Raw genomic sequence first — 17,184 nt, forward strand, 5'->3', positions numbered from 1 at the left:
TGTAGCCCAGAGAGAAACAAACGTCAGAGAAATGTGCATCTCAGATCTAACGAAATGTCCTCTTTGTAAATGTCCTCTTTGTGTTGGCAACTTGGAGCTCCCATCCTCAGTTCTCATTGAAAATAAATAAATGTCTTCCTAATTCTCCTCCTTAACAGGGGGTATATAGAAATCCGCATCCCAAATGTCATCATGGTATGTTCCATCCGATCATTTACATGTCAAACAATATATTGCCATAAAAAAACAAGGCAAATCAAAAAAGAACGATCAGAGGAGTGTACATGGTGATCTCTTAACTGTCAAAATAAGAGTGGAGGAGGAAGGGTGTATTTTAAACAGAACTGTATGTTACTGTTTTGTCAGACCCCTCCACTGCCTTCTTTGTTGGTGTGGTCCGTTACGTCATTCTTTGTTGCCGGAAGCAAAGACACTGGTAAATATAACAAAATACATCCTTACAAAATACGAAACCGGAAACAGGCGGAGGCAAGATCCTCAGCTCGATTTAGCCGCAAAGCACGCTGGGATTTGGTGTTTATAAAATGTGAAATCCGAAAACATATTTTAAAAATAAAATAATACATTATTCCGAGTGTGCTTGCTTTTCTCTTTGAAAGTCATCACATAACGGCATTGTAATACGCGGTTCGGCTGCATTAAATATGAAATATTTGCCGTAGTTGTATATTTATAGAGCCCTGATGAGAAACATGAGGGCTTTGTAGAGACAAACAGGAGGAAATGCCGCCAAACTGAAAACGTGATGTGGATCCTAAATATATCAGCAGTTAAACAACATCTTACATTTCTTTTCACACAATACTCCTCCTTGCAGTATCAACAATAATTCGGCTGACTTTTATATTTGATCCAATTGGTAGATTGACTGTATTTACTAGGGGTGCACCGAATGGAAAATTCTTGGCCGAAACCGATACCGAAAATAGGAAACAGTTGGCCGAAAACCGAATGCCGAAAGGCCGAAAATGATTAATAGAAATATATATATATATATATATAATGTATACATATTTTATATCAATGTTGTTCTGCTACCTGATTATGGAAAAAGACATGATTATGGCAAAACTTAACTTAAATAATAATCACTATTATGGGTCCATAAAACATTTATTCAGCACTTTTGAATGCATACAGTACATTAATTCCAAGTCAAGTGCATTTTCTTTTCTCTGTAGGATAACTACAACAAAGTGCATTCAGAACAAAGCCAAGGTGCTTTAAAACTACATAAACATCTAGGCCAGTAGGCCTACAACAAAATAGTGTAAATAAAGACTAAGAGCCAGGCCTTCAACAACAACAAATGCACCTATAAATGTGGTAACCTAACGTGTTGTTGTGATGACGTAATCAAAACGTGGCAACAAACACGGCGCGCGACCATGCTCGTGGCTGGCTCACGGCCAACATATCTGCCGCTTGGAGATATTTCAAACTATCAGAGAGAGAGGCGCGGATTGCGATTTGTAAAACGTGTTCAGCTGACATTTCTCGAGGGGGTGTAACTGCAAAGACTTTCACTACTTCGGGATTACTCCACCACTTGAAATCAAATCACCCGGACAAATATGCGGAGTATGATCAACGTAACCCTGTTCTCTGACATTCGGTGATATTTTTTCGGTGATATTTTTTCGGCCGAAAGGGCTTTTTTAACCATTTTTGGCCGATAATTTTCGGTGGCCGAATATTCGGTGCATCCCTAGTATTTACACCATAACGGTGCACGGCTGATAGAAACGGGCACCTAGTGGTTAAAGCGCGTTATTGCATTTTTATTATTTTTATTATTAGATATTAATAGAATCCCTATAAAGTATATTCATTACTGGTTATTCTCTGCTAATAGTTAATTAAAGACTGTATATAATGGCTATTTTGCACATCCCTTTCAAGATTTCAAGATTTTCTAAGGTTTATTCGTAAGGATGTATTTTGTTGTACAACTATTCATTCACATTTCAATTTTAATTTACATTAAAGTATTTCGTGAGGCCTTCTAACATGTTTTTAAATATAACTACAGTTGTAGTTGAAGAGTTTGTAAATGAACATGAACTGAAGCTGTTGCCTGGCAACGCAATCACACAACGTCACGTCCATTAATTCCACATCCACCTGGATTAACATCGATTTAATACATTAATGTAGCCTTTGTTTCTGCTAAAAGAGGTTTCGACCAGCTGGGGCAACAAGAAAATGTTCACAAAACCTATCAATGTTGTTTAATCAACAAGGATAATCTGGTGTTTTTGAGTTGATGAGTAGTGGAGATATCACTGTCAAATCAATTGACAGTAAGGAGAATACTTACTTCCTGGTGTACAATTCTCTGTTATCCAATGGGAATGGACGCTCACATTGCCTTTAAGGGCAGCCGACACAAATGAATGCCGTGCTTCCATGAGCGTCAAATCCCGCCGCAGATGGGAATACATTGCAATCAGTTGAAAGAGGCTAGTTGCACAAGATGGCGTCTATCAACTTCCAGCGGCTGGGTGTGAGCCTGAGTACTTCCGGTCTTCAGTGTGGAGTTGTTTGGGGAGTTAGCGATATACATACGGTAGATAGAGAGAGAGAGAGAGAGAGAGAGAGATAGCAAGATATATAGCATACAGATAGCGATATAGTTACTGATAGATAGCATAGATTGGAACAGTCTACAGCTAAAATTAAAATTGAGCAATTTTATTTCTCTGAATGTTTTTAAAACACGTCTGTTACGATGTGAGGTGCAGGTGAAAGAACGATACGTGGAGAGAGGGTTTTCTTGCAAAAAATAAACAGGCGTTTTATTCTTAGCCTTCATCATTATTCCACAGAAACACAAACTGCATGTCTGGTGCTGCATTCACCAGCAAGGAACAAACACAAAATGCCCCCTTCCCCTCTCTTCCCAACAACATTTATAGGAGACTGCCCGCCTTCCTACAACCTGGCCAATCAGGTCATGGTTCTGAAAGCGGTGTGAAGGGTTAAATACAAAATGAAACACTGTTGTCTAGATTTAATAAAACCCTAACGGCTTAAGTAAATTCATTATTGCATCAACATACATATTATACCTTCAAAAACAACAAGGTCTGCTTAAAACGGATAGTTTTTAACCTAATTGACACTCATAAAATCACACATTTCCTGACCAATCGCGTCCAAGACTCCGCCTACTCATACGCCACATATAAGGAGTACTTTGAGGCGTGCTCCCCCTTTGAGCACTGGGACAAGATGGCCTCCAGGTCTGAACAAAGGAAATGGTGATTACTTGGTGCTTGTGTATTTTACAGACTGACAAATTAATTTAGATGCGTTTTATTAGTTTTTCTATGTAAACTGTTTTTATAACTTTAACTGAACTAAAGACAACTCTGAAAAAACATGTACTACCTTTCTTAACAAACAAATAGTTAAGACCAACATGTTAGTGAGGGAGTGTGTGCGCTTCCTCACATTTCACACCTCCTCCCCCTCTGGCTTGCACAGGTCAGGCAAACGAGAAAGATAGTCAGCTATAAGATTTTTCTTACCGGTACAATACTGTATGGTGAACTGGTATGGCTGGAGGGCTAGGCACCAACGTAGAATCCTTGCATTCTGATGCTGTTTAGATTGCATCCACTTCAAAGATCTGTGGTCTGTCTGCAACACAAACTCTCTTCCAAGAAGGTAATACTTCAATGAATCTATAGCCCACTTTATAGCCAGTCCCTCTTTTTCCACCGTAGAGTACTTTTTTTCCCGGTCAAACAGTTTCTTACTCAAGAACACTATAGGCTTCTCTTCGCCAGGCTCTCCTTGGACTAGCACTGCTCCTAGTCCAACACCAGAGGCATCAACTTGCACAAGAAATTGTTTTGTGAAGTCCGGGCTCTGCAACACAGGAGCTTGACAGATCTGCCTCTTTAATGCCTGGAAGGCATTTTCACACTCATCATTCCACACAACTTTAGTGGGAGATTTTTTTGTTAGATCAGTAAGTGGGGCAGCTAATGTAGCAAAGTGGGGAACAAACCTTCTGTACCACCCCACCAGGCCTAAAAAGGACCTCACTTGCTTCTTTGTCTGGAGTCTGGGTATTACCTGTATGGCCTTTACCTTCTCCACTTGTGGTCGTATTTGCCCACGTCCAACCAGATATCCAAGGTATTTCACCTCCTCTTGAGCCCAGGAACACTTGTTGGCATTCAGGGTTAGCCCAGCTTCCTGTATCTTGCCCAACACAGCTTTAAGATGCTGCAGATGTTCTTCCCAGGATTCACTGTAGATTACCACATCATCTAGGTAGGCTGCTGCAAACCTGGGGCAATCATTAAGAACAATGTCCATTAATCTTTGAAAGGTTGCAGGCAAAATCGAGGTTTAGTGGTGTTTTTCTTAGGAACAAGCACTATAGGATTTGATCACTCACTTCTATGGTTCAATGACTCCCATGTCCAACATCAACTCCACCTCCTTCCTCAGTGGTTCCATCATTCTTTCAGGAATTCTGTAAGGCCTCAGGCGAACAGGTTTAGGGTCCTTCAGTATAATGTTATGCTTTATCACATTAGTGCGTCCAGGTTTTTCTGAGAACAATGCTGGGAAAGATTGTTTAAGCTCACCCAGTTGATGCCCCTGATCCAAACTCAGATGCTCCGGAGGAGCCTGGGGTTTACACTTCTCTCTGTGCGGCACCATGTCAGCTTCCTCTGTTTCCAACGCATCCTCTTCTTCCAGCTGGACATCTTGGATCATCAGAACATGTTCTCCACCTGCCTTCTGGTTTTTCCTGTCATGATATTCTTTTAAAAGGTTTACATGCAACAACTGTTTGCACTTTCTTTTATCAGGACAGAGAATTTCATAGGTCACAGGGCCTGCCTTTCGGGTTACTGTATACAGTAAGGGCCTTGCCACTTGGCTAGTAACTTAGTTGGCCCTGTAGGGAGCAGTATCAAGACTTTCTGGCCAGCTTTCAGCTCTCTTTCACGAGCACGTTTGTCGTACCACACCTTCTGCTTATGTTGAGCTTCATGCATGTGTTCTTTGACCGTTTCTCTGTAACTGTCCAGTTTGTCTCATCTGCAGAATGTAAGAGATGATGCTGTTGGTTGTAGTTGCCACTGCCTCACCAGCCACCCAGTTCTCCTTCAGCACATCCAAAGGGCCTCTGACCTGTCTGCCATATAACGACTCAAAAGGGGAGAAACAAGTTGAAGCCTGTGGCACTTCTCTGTATGCAAACAAAAGGAACGGCAACCATTTATCCCAATCTTTGCCAGTATCATCAATACATTTTCTCAACATTTGTTTCAGTGTACCATTAAAACGTTCTACCAGACCATCAGTTTCAGGGTGGTATGGAGTCGTTCTGATCCCTTTAACCCCAAGTTGCGACTACAGTGACTTCATCAGATGGGACATAAAGTTTGTACCTTGATCTGTTAAGATCTCTTTAGGGATGCCAACTCTAGAGAATAGCTCTACTAAACACCGCACTATATGTTTGACCTGAATGGAACGCAATGGATAGACATCTGGATATCTGGTGGCGTAGTCACAAATAACCAGGGCAAACCTGTGACCCTTGCTACTTTTTGGCAGAGGACCAATTATATCCATGGCTATTCTTTCATAAGGTACACTCATTATTGGTAATGGTTGTAGAGGGGCTCTGTTTGAAAGTTTGGTAGGAGCTACAACCTGACACTCATGGCACGTCTTACAGTAATCAATTACCTCTCTGTATAATCCTGGCCAATAGAAACGCTGAGCAATGCGGTCATACGTTTTTGCCTGCCCCAGATGCCCAGCCCATGGCACAGTATGACCCACCTGCAGGATTACTTGGCGAAACTCTTTAGGAATGACTAGCCTAGGTTTCTCTATGTCTGCCAAATACAAAAGGTTGTCTTTTATGATGAAGGGATCCCCAATTAGATTTTTCAGCCCCCCTGTGTTTGCATCTTCCTCCCCATCTACTTTGCATGCTTTTGAAAATAGAGGTTTTAGAGATGGGTCATTCTCCTGACTCTCTCTGAAGTTATCTGGGATTTGCCATTGAGGCTCTATGGGGGGAGTTACAGGGAGAGTAAGCTCAGGGCATTTAGCCTTATCCTGATCTCTGTTTTTCTCTTGACGGGGCTGTCGCCTTGTTTTCTTAAGCTTATCACCCCCTTCACACAAACTATCATCTGCATCTGGTAAAGGTTCTAACCCCTTAGTCATAGAGCGCGTAGCTACATAGGAGTATGCTAGTGAGTTTTGCTGTACCAAGTAGTCTAAGATTGGCAAATCATCTCCAAGGATCACGTCATAAGCTAGGTGCTCTAGCACACCAACAGTTAGCATAAAGGCTTGCCCTTCAACCTCAATGATAACATCTGCAGTTGGGTACTCTTTTTTACAACCATGAACACATGTGATATTTACCCCGCCATCAAAATCAATTATTGCATTGCTAAGTACGCTGGACTTCACCAAGGTTTGTGAACTACCAGTGTCAGCTAGGGCTTTCACTGCTTGACCATTTACAGTGACCTCTACTACATGTCTATGTGGAACAATTCCACTATCGGTAACATTAGCAGGGTCAACACTTTTTGCCCGAGGTACCGAACACATCTCAACCGACTTAGACTTTCTTAATGGACACAATGAAGCCTTGTGACCAGGTTGCTGACAGTAATAACATATAAAGTTCGTTTTTAAGTTTGGATATGCAGGTTTCTTACCAACCCCAGTGTCCATGCTCTCAACAGCTAGCCAAGTGTGAGGTTTACCCTCCCCATACCTTGGCTTCCCAACAGTCACTCTTTTCTTTGAAGGTTCCCTGTGGGCCGCTGCATACCGTTCTGCTAGATCTGCCGCTTCTTCCCCAGTCTGGGGATTGTGCTCCTTGACCCAGGTGCGGACGTCTGGTTGAAGCACACGGAGGTACTGCTCCAAAACAATAGTCTCTCCAATCTCCTCCTTAGTACGGCTGTTCGGTCTCATCCATCTTTTGTAATGCCCCTTAATACGGTTGTAGGTTTCTCTTACAGTCTCTCCCACTGGCAAAATGGTGCTCCGGAACCGCTGTCTGTAAGTCTCTTCAGTCACATTAAACTTCATTAACACTGCTGCTTTAACTGCTTCATATGACTCTGACTGTTCCTCATCCATTCCAGCATAGGCCTCAAGAGCTCTTCCTGTCAACAAGGTTACTACTCTGGCTGCCCACTCAAATGGCGGCCACCCCCATGTTCTGGCCATCCGTTCAAACCGAACAAAAAAACGTGCTGGGTCTTTACCTTCTTTGAAGTCAGGTATCCTCGGCTCACTTACATAGGGCCTTGCTGTCCGGATTGGTGGATCAATATTCTGCAGAGGCTGGACAGGCCAATCGGATAAGGAGACAGGCCTGCTAGTCTGAAGTGGATTGAATTTTCCATGTGGCTCAGCTTTTAGCAGGTGTGTTGAGGTTTCAGCTTGTAGCCTTGGATTATCAGCACGCGTTGCATAGGGATACTGTTGAACAGGGTCATAGTATACTTCTGAGTCCTGCCTTGACTTTGAAACCATGTCACTTCTTAATTGTTTAATCTGTTCAAAAAGTATTGCCTCAGTCTGCTTAGACCTGTGCACAAACTCTCTAATTTCTTCCACAAAGCTTACTGTAGAGAGTTCCTCACCCCCAGTATGGGCTGTAAACACTTTGGGGCGAACCACCAGCTCTTCCTCATCTTCTTCACTTTCACCTGCCACGGCTCCCTCAAGTGGCGATTCTTCTTCCATTGTCCCTCGTCTTTTTTCTTCCTCCATGTCTGGCAAGGCTGTGGCCCTTGCCTGACGACCTCTTCCACGTCCACCTCTCATTTAGTCACTCTGTCCTCAAAGACTCCTCACAGGCGTTTAAATATCCCACCACTGCCACCAATTGTTACGATGTGAGGTGCAGGTGAAAGAACGATACGTGGAGAGAGGGTTTTCTTGCAAAAAATAAACAGGCGTTTTATTCTTAGCCTTCATCATTATTCCACAGAAACACAAACTGCATGTCTGGTGCTGCATTCACCAGCAAGGAACAAACACAAAATGCCCCCTTCCCCTCTCTTCCCAACAACATTTATAGGAGACTGCCCGCCTTCCCACTCCAACCTGGCCAATCAGGTCATGGTTCTGAAAGCGGAGTGAAGGGTTAAACACTCTTGTCTACATTTAATAAAACCCTAACGGCTTAAGTAAATTCATTATTGCATCAACATACATATTATACCTTCAAAAACAACAAGGTCTGCTTAAAACGGATAGTTTTTGACCTAATTGACACTCATAAAATCACACATTTCCTGACCAATCGCGTCCAAGACTCCGCCTACTCATACGCCACATATAAGGAGTACTTTGGAGGCGTGCTCCCCCTTTGAGCACTGGGACAAGATGGCCTCCAGGTCTGAACAAAGGAAATGGTGATTACTTGGTGCTTGTGTATTTTAAAGACTGACAAATAAATTTTGATGCATTTTATTAGTTTGTCTATGTAAACTGTTTTTATAACTTTAACTGAACTAAAGACAACTCTGAAAAAACATATACTACCTTTCTTAACAAACAAATAGTTAAGACCAACATGTTAGTGAGGGAGTGTGTGCGCTTCCTCACAACGTCTAAGTGAAATGCTTTCTGAAACTATGGGTATTTGTAAATGTTGATAAGTATGTAAATATGTTGTATGATATCCTCTATTGTTTGTTTTTATGTTGTTTTATGTTTCATGTGGAACTTAAATTGCTGCAAGTCTCCCTTGTAAAAGAGATTTATGATCTCAAGGGACCAATCTGAATAAATAAAGGTTTGAAATGTTATGAAACATTAGTGTACCACACTACATCATGTTATCATATTGTGGATTTATTATATTATGTATTGTCCTATGTTATTTTTGTGTGCATTTGTTTTGAGGTTATAATTCATTAGTTATATATAATATATATATATATATTAGTTATATTCATTAGCCGATTCTTTTGAAAATGGAAAATGAGCCAAACGCAGCAGCATTTGGACCAAAACCCAGGAAGTGATAAAGCGCAACATTTGTAAAGGCAAACTATCCTTTAAAGCAGGGTCAACAAATAATCTCCATCGCCACTGAAAAACACACTATCTAATATAAAGAGTTGTGTGAATTTCATTCAAGGCAAGACAACTTTATTTACTTAACACATACAGAGTTTAAATTCAAAGTAGTACATTCACTGACATGGATATGGCGCCACCTTGTGTCATGTTTACAAAGCAGATTATTGACATTAGGTCTGGCAATACAGTCAATCATTATCCTGGTGATTATTTCGCTTATTTTCCCTTCAAAGAGCCATAATTCCCATCACTAATTGCTGCCCAGGCTTGCCCATGCTTTTACCAGCGGTCCGTTCTGGTAGTTGACCAGGAAGCAAGCCACATTGAAGAGCTCCTCAATGCTTCCACACACAGACAGTGGTATGGCTTTGTCAAATAGTTTGTTCTCTTTGACTCTTCTGATGCACCTCTCCACATGGACCCTCAGACGTGCAATGGATTGAGTCTGCCTGACATCCTCCCTGCTCATTTGGGTTTTTTTGTGCTGAAAGGCAGGCCGGTACACTTTACACTCAACCAGATTGTCGACAAGGAACCCTTTGTCGACCATTATCGCCATGTCTGGTTTTAGCAGGCTCACGATGCCAGACAGCTTGAAGATCTCCCGGTCACTCATAGATCCTGCATACAGGCCAGACACAAATGTAATGGCACCATGTGGTGCCATGCCGATCATGGCCTTGAATGTAGCATGCGACTGTTATGTAGAAAACACCTCACTCTGCAGCAGGAGAGATGATAGAGTCTGGCAGAATACTTCAGTGCAGCCAAGCACCACTTGTTTGTCAGGGAAAGCTGAAAACTTTGGTGGAAGGTGAGCTTTGACAACTTTGCGTTGGATCCACAGACGTTTGCTTCCAAGCAGTTGGTAGAGGAAGTGTGTCCAGGTGGAAATAATTCTGCTGACTGTGGTGCGGTGAATGCCAAACCGTTCTGCTAGATCCCTCAGATGTAGGCCCACTGACAGGTGCATGAGGAACAGCAGCAGCTCATCTATGGGTGGAAGTTTCTGTGAAAACAATTAAGTGTTAGGCATACTGTAGATACTGTTATAGGGGAGACCGGGTACAGTTGTAATACATTTTCCTGGGGTTTGTTGTTGGGGTGTGTGTGTGTGTGTGTGTGTGTGTGTGTGTGTGTGTGTGTGTGTGTGTGTGTGTGTGTGTGTGTGTGTGTGTGTGTGTGTGTGTGTGTGTGTGTGTGTGTGTGTGTGTGTGTGTGTGTGTGTGTGTGTGTGTGTGTGTGTGTGTGTGTGTGTGTGTGTGTGTGTGTGTGTGTGTGTGTGTGTGTGTGTGTGTGTGTGTTTTGTGAGTGATGTGATGCACTTGTTAAACGGTGGTATAGTGCGCAGCGTGCATCATTATTAATATACATCCATGCTTGTATGCTGCTTACCGTTGTTGATGGTTGAGAGGAATCCGAGCTGCTGGCAGAGGATGCCTTGGCGTTGGTGATCCGCACCATCTTGGTGTTGGCTGCAGGCTCCACCAATTTCCAAATGGCGAGGAAATGCTTGTATGTGGCAAATCTAAGAATGTAATATTGTTCATGTTAGACATAGTTTTGTTTCTTGAATTAGCTTCCCCAAATGAAAAGTGTTTATCAAACTAGTGGCCATAACTACATCCTGATAGCCTTGTAAACAAACCTAATAAACAAACCTGGTGTAGAAACGAATGTCCTCGTCCGACCCTGCCAGGCGTTGTATCCCGAAACGAGATCTCAGTTGTAACTCTTCCAGCCGGTGTCGGAGCTCCCTAACCTGGATTTTCAAGGCTTCGTTCTCGTCGGCCACCTGATTTGCCATCACTGCCGTTGCTGGATTTACAGAATAGTCATGATCCGGCGGCGCAAGTGTTTCCACCTCGTACTCAGCTGTCAAGTCCGGGGTGGGACTCTCTGCCCTCGGCCGACGCTCCCAAACATTACGTCTTGGTGTAGGTAGCTCGTAGTTATTTCAAGCAAAGAGAACAGGTGTAGCTCCTTTCTTTACTCTGTTCAGTCCTCCAGCTGTGACCAATAAGTCTCCTGGTCGAAAATGCCTACTACACACACGGGTATTTGTTGTGGGGCTGAAATTGTCCCTACGGACCTTGATCAGCCACTGAGCCTTTACCTCAGCATCAATAGGAAATGAATGGAAACATATCTCCCGATTATAAAGGGACTTATTTGTACAAAGGGGCACACAGCAATGTAGTGCCGACTTTCTTACCCGCTGGAAGGCCAATCGCTTTTCTTTACCGCTCATCATCTATGCTATCTATCGCTATCTGTATGCTAACTGTATGCTATGTATCTTGCTATCTAACTATCGATCTCTCTCTCTCCCTCCCTCTCTCTCTCTCTCTCTCTCTATCTATCTATCTATTTATCTATCTATCTCTCTCTCTCTATCTATCTATCGTATGTATATCGCTAACTCCCCAAGCAACTCCACACCGAAGACCGGAAGTACTGAGGCTCACGCCCAGCCGCCGGAAGTTGATAGACGCCATCTCGTGCAACTAGCCTATTTGCGTCCCTTTATGAAGCTGAAGGAGCCTAGGAGCGTCCCAACTGCACGCCTCGGGACCCTGACCAAGCGTCGCTCCTGGAGGTTTATGAAGTGAGAGGTGTTGCCCTAACTCACACACCAACACACTCTCACTCGTCGCTCCTGGAAGATTATGGAGTGAGAGGTGTTGCCCTAACTCACACACCAACACACTCTCACTCCATAATCTTCCAGGAGCGACGTTTGGTCAGGGTCCCGTGGCGTGCAGTTGTGACGCTCCTCGGTTCCTTCAGCTTCATAAAGGGATGCAAATAGCTTTCAACTGATTGCAATGTATTCCCATCTGCGGCGGGATTTGACGCTCATGGAAGCACGGCATTCGTTTGTGTCGGCTGCCCTTAAAGGCAATGTGAGCGTCCATTCCCATTGGATAACGGAGAATTGTACCCCTTACTGTCGATTGATTTTACAGTGATATCTGCACTACTCATCGACTAAAAAACACCAGGTTATCCTTGTTAATTACACAACATTGATTGGTTTAAATTGTGTGCAATGCTTTTGTATTTTCCCCCTTCGATTCGGAGAAACCAATATTTTTTCGGAGTAAAGGATGGCAGAAGACACTACACTACCCAGAATCCCCAGCTATCGTTTAAGACTACACCATGTGCTCTATTTGACAAACCACGTGATTAGTTCTCAAGCTCTGTGATTGGTTGACCTCCAACTGCATTCCATATAAAAAAAAACGTTTCGTAAAAGATAAAATCGTACTTTATTCAGCAGTGCTTGCTTTACTCTTTGAAAGTCATCACATGAATGCATTGTAATAAATGGTTCAGCTGCATTACATATATTACACATCTGTTGTAGTTCTTTATTTTTATTTATCTACAGAGATCGGGCTCAGAATAGACCGGAAACTATTCTTTTACCGTTCAGTTTGAATTTCACAATAAAGTTAGTAGTAATATTTTGTTTTGATATTATTGTTTTTTATTAACTACTAGACTGCTGGGTCATGTTAAGACCATCTTTTCTGTGTTGCTGTGGTTTTTTTTCCATCGCTTTTGTGTTACAAATATCAAAACAATAACTAAATATATTCGTCGTAAACTAAACCAGAAACAGCAGTATATTTTATTTTGTTAACACTGTAAACTTGACAGCTTTTTAACCCAAACCACCTACTGGTTAAAGCAAATTATTACACGTTTAGAGTAATGCAATGCAGGTAGATTGTGTTGCTTTTTAATGACTGTTTAAAATGCCTTTTTCTTAATGTCTTTTATTATTATTAACTACTTGTTACTTGTTGCTAGGGACGCTGCTATCGATATTGTGTTTCGCAACATGTTCTCTATCTCTGGCACGTCTCTACTGTGAGTTGTAGTTTTAAAAGACGTTTTCGTATTTCCCATTACAAGAAGTTGCCAGTATACTGTGTACATCCCTGGAGGTTTAGGGGATAGGAAACACTCAAATGTAAAACATATAATTAATAAAAGGGTGAAAATTGCTTGAGCCCATAATGGGCAGCATTAATATATATACCCACATGCCAGCTAAGGTCAGAAGAGCTTTATTTAACAGCTGGTCTTATGTTTTTGACCCCTCCTGTTGTTAATTGATAACATTACATTACATTAAATTACATTAATTGATAAGCCTGAAACATGCACTTGTCAAGGTTCAGAGGCAAATTTTGCAAATATGGCAGTAGCCATCGATCATCTTAAGATAAGATATGCTTTATTGATCCCAAGTTGGAAACATTAGCGTTACATCAGCATGTGTAACAGTTGTAAATATGCAGTGGTGTTTATTTGTAAATCATTTAGTACAATCACACAAATTCTGTGTTTTATATTTAATAATTCTGTGTTCTTTATTTATTGATTGTTCAATACCTGACAAGGCCGGAGATGAAATATCTATATACATCCTATAAGAGTATAATACATATGTATAATATCAGTTAAAATAAGTGCTTCAACATAGTTAACATTGCTGGAGGTATGCACAAATATTGATAGATGTCTTGTAATGCACTATTGAGGAACCTGCGACCCAAGTTTTTCATTCATTGCATAACTACACGTTTGTGAATATGATATGTCAATAAACCTTAGGAAATCTTGAAAGGGATGTGCAAAGTCTTTAATTAACTATTAATAGAGAATAACGAGTAATGATTACTTTATAGGGATCCTATTAATATCTTATAATATAAATAATGAAATTCAATAACATGATTTAACCACCAGGTGTCCCTTTCTATCAGCTGTGCACCTTTATGGTGTGTATACAGCCTATCTACCAATTGGATCAAATATAAAAGTCAGCCGAATTAGTGTTGATCCTGTGAAGAGACGTATTGTGTGAAAATAAATGTAAGATGTTGTTTAATTGCTGATATATTTATGATCCACGTCACATTTTCAGTGTTGGCGGCAGTTCCTCATGTTTGTCTAGAAGTCTTCTCATCAGGGCTCATATAGGGAACTACGGCAGATATGTAATATTTAATGCAGCCGAACCATGTATTACAATGCCATTATGTGAAAGAGAAAAGCAAGCACACTCGGAATAAAGTATTTTTTAAATTTTTTAAAAATGTTTTCGGTCTATTTGTTAATGACGATGTGATGTGAGATGTGAGACTGGAATTGCACAGGGAAAATAACGTATCTTTAGATGCGGATGTTGTTAAACTAATACGTTTGCGCTGTGGACCAACACTATTGACGGGGAAGGCGGTAGCAATAAAGATAACACCATTAAACAGTTACACAACATAACAGAAATAATATCGATAGCATCGTCCCTAGCAACCACCTTGTTAACAATGAAAACATTCTATGGACGCAATTTCCTGAAGTAATCTTCGTAATAACTAGCAAAGTAAAGATCATTTACTTCCACTGCACACACAATCTGAAATAACATCTCATATTTCTCGCATCAAATGACATCGAAACGTATTTTAATGGCCAAACTAACTTTAAAATAGGCATTTTCCACAGAGAATAAAACGAAGTTCGGCCATGTTTTTTTTTTCTGCAGGGAGAAATTTGAAGATAACGTGACATAGACGCCAGCCATTGGAATGAATGGTGAAAAAAAACGGGGTTTGTCAAACAGATCACAAGGTGTAGTCCTAAACGATAGCTGGGGATTCTGGGTAGTGTAGTGTCTTCTGCCATCCTTTACTCCGAAAAAATATTTGTTTCTCCGAATCGAAGGGGAAAAATACAAAAGCATTACACACAATTTAAACCAATCAATGTTGTGTAATTAACAAGGATAATCTGGTGTTTTTTAGTCGATGAGTAGTGCAGATATCACTGTAAAATCAATCAACAGTAAGGGGAATACTTACTTCCGGGTGTACAATTCTCCGTTATCCAATGGGAATGGACGCTCACATTGACTTTAAGGGCAGCCGACACAAACGAATGCCGTACTTCCATGAGCGTCAAATCCCGCCGCAGATGGGAATACATTGCAATCAGTTGAAAGCTATTTGCGTCCCTTTATGAAGCTGAAGGAGACTAGGAGCGTCACAACTGCACGCCACGGGACCCTGACCAAATGTCGCTCCTGGACGATTATGGAGTGAGAGTGTGTTGCACACACCCAAAACAGGGTCAACGTCACGACTCCCCAGCCCTCCCCCTCTGCTCCCCAACCACAGGCCCGCACACCGACCAGCATTACTGTGCAGCTCTGTGATTGGCAGAGAGACGGGGGACGCTTGAGTGACACAACCTGCACCCTATGTAGGGTCGCTACAATACATTAAACATTGACCAAGTTTACAACCCCCATCCCATCCCTAACCAGTCAATCCTCAACCTTCTGACCATAGATAGTTTGGTGCCAATTAAGCCAACCAGACCAGAAATGGAGCCGGTTCCTTTGCAATAATGGCAAACAAAAAATGTTCACACAGAACTTTCCATTAGGGTAGCGGTGGCTAAGGAGGGAGAGTGGGAGTTTGCCAATGAGAAAATCAGTGGTCATTGGCCCCTGTCCACTATCAAATAAAAGCATAGCATGCACTAAATTCATCTTTAATATGTCTCAGTATTTTATAAAGATAACTAACAAAATCTGCATTTGAGTTAAAATCAAATTGTTACAAGATATTAAAGTTTTTGTGGGTACGCCTTGAGTGCTTTCGAGAATAATGCACATAGAGTGCTCCAAAAATAATATTCTGAGTGTGTGTGTGTGTGTGTGTGTGTGTATATTTTTGAGTTTGATCAGGTCAAGGTTACTCATGCAGCCAAATCTTAATTAAAACGGAGGAGGATGAATAAACTCAGGGGCATCCTGCCCACCCTTAAGTAATCAAACCTCTATACACCTGCTTTCCACACACACACACACACACACACACACACACACACACACACACACACACACACACACACACACACACACACACACACACACACACACACACACACACACACACACACACACACACACACACACACACACACACACACAATTGCTTTCAGAGAAACGTTCCCTGTGCAGTGGGTTAGGCTGGATTGGGATGATCAGGAGTAAAATGGTCACTTATTATTCATCAGCAAACCTCAAAGAGAGAAAGAAAAACATTGATCATCCTCTCACTACAGGTCAGTCTCTGTGCCTGATCAGCGGCTCCAGAAGATAACTCTTAGCTGTCAAGTCTTCTAACATAATACCTCTAAGCTTTGATTTTGCTGTTATTGAAAAGTTATAGTTTAGATATACTACTAATAATGATGAATGTATTCTCGGCGTTGTATGCCATCGCCTCTCTCCAAACTCTATGATCTAATAAAGTAGAAACCCGCAAAATATATATGATATTTAAAAAATAAATTATAATAACACTGAAAAGAAAGATACTGGTTATAAATATGAAGACAATTGTTATAGTTTATCTTTTTAGATGTATGCATGCACAATATTACATTTAAACAGTTTGAAAAAAGGAATATTGATATGAATATGGTTTCTTGCTGAGGGGGCTGCTGCACCCCCATCTGCGAGGCTCCACTGGCACCCGCACCACCAAACGCGGCGCACCTACAGTGTAAGCGCGCCACAGTTTCGCCGCTGCGAGGCTCCACTAGCCCCCCCCCCCCCCGGTGCGTCACAGTTTTGCCGCAGAGAGAGTGTGTGTGTGTGAGGAGCTCCACAGATTGGTCCATTTGGGTATGGGGACGTCACCATACCCAGGAAGAAAAAGAGAAATCTCCAACGAGGCGTTCTGGGGCAGCATCGACAGGTCTTTTCTGTGTTAGAGTTTTACTCGCTACAGGGTGTACTTTGAGGGTTGGTGACTCTGCAGACCGTTTACATGCAGAAAAACCTACATAACACACAAGGGGGCGGTTAAACCAGTTTAGCCCTGAGCCTGTTTTTCAGGTATCAGGCTCGAAAATGACATTCCTAGAACAAATGACCATAATTACACTTCTAAAAGGGTTAAATTAATAATCTTTGTTCTCAAGGTAATGATAAAGCTGTGAGTTGGATGTAGAAAAGTCAGA

The 17,184-nt window shown here is 41.7% G+C and overlaps 2 protein-coding genes across 2 annotated transcripts in view; both read right to left on the reverse strand.

Annotated features, from left to right (window-relative positions):
• The window catches only part of LOC307034871 (seizure protein 6 homolog), a 361,762-nt gene that overhangs the window by 88,001 nt on the left and 256,577 nt on the right, over positions 1-17,184 (reverse strand). The gene's annotated exons all lie outside the window — the stretch shown is intronic.
• LOC307036109 (uncharacterized protein) lies at positions 7,973-11,813 on the reverse strand. Its single transcript, XM_079676132.1, has 3 exons — positions 10,791-11,813; positions 10,525-10,657; positions 7,973-10,138 (listed from the first exon to the last, which is right to left on the reverse strand). Exons 1-3 carry the CDS (start codon positions 10,934-10,936, stop codon positions 9,830-9,832), a joined length of 588 nt encoding a protein of 195 aa, XP_079532258.1. The 5' UTR covers positions 10,937-11,813; the 3' UTR covers positions 7,973-9,829.

This window comes from Notothenia rossii (assembly GCF_949606895.1).
Source record: "Notothenia rossii genome assembly, chromosome: 4".
Taxonomy (NCBI): Eukaryota; Metazoa; Chordata; class Actinopteri; order Perciformes; family Nototheniidae; genus Notothenia; species Notothenia rossii.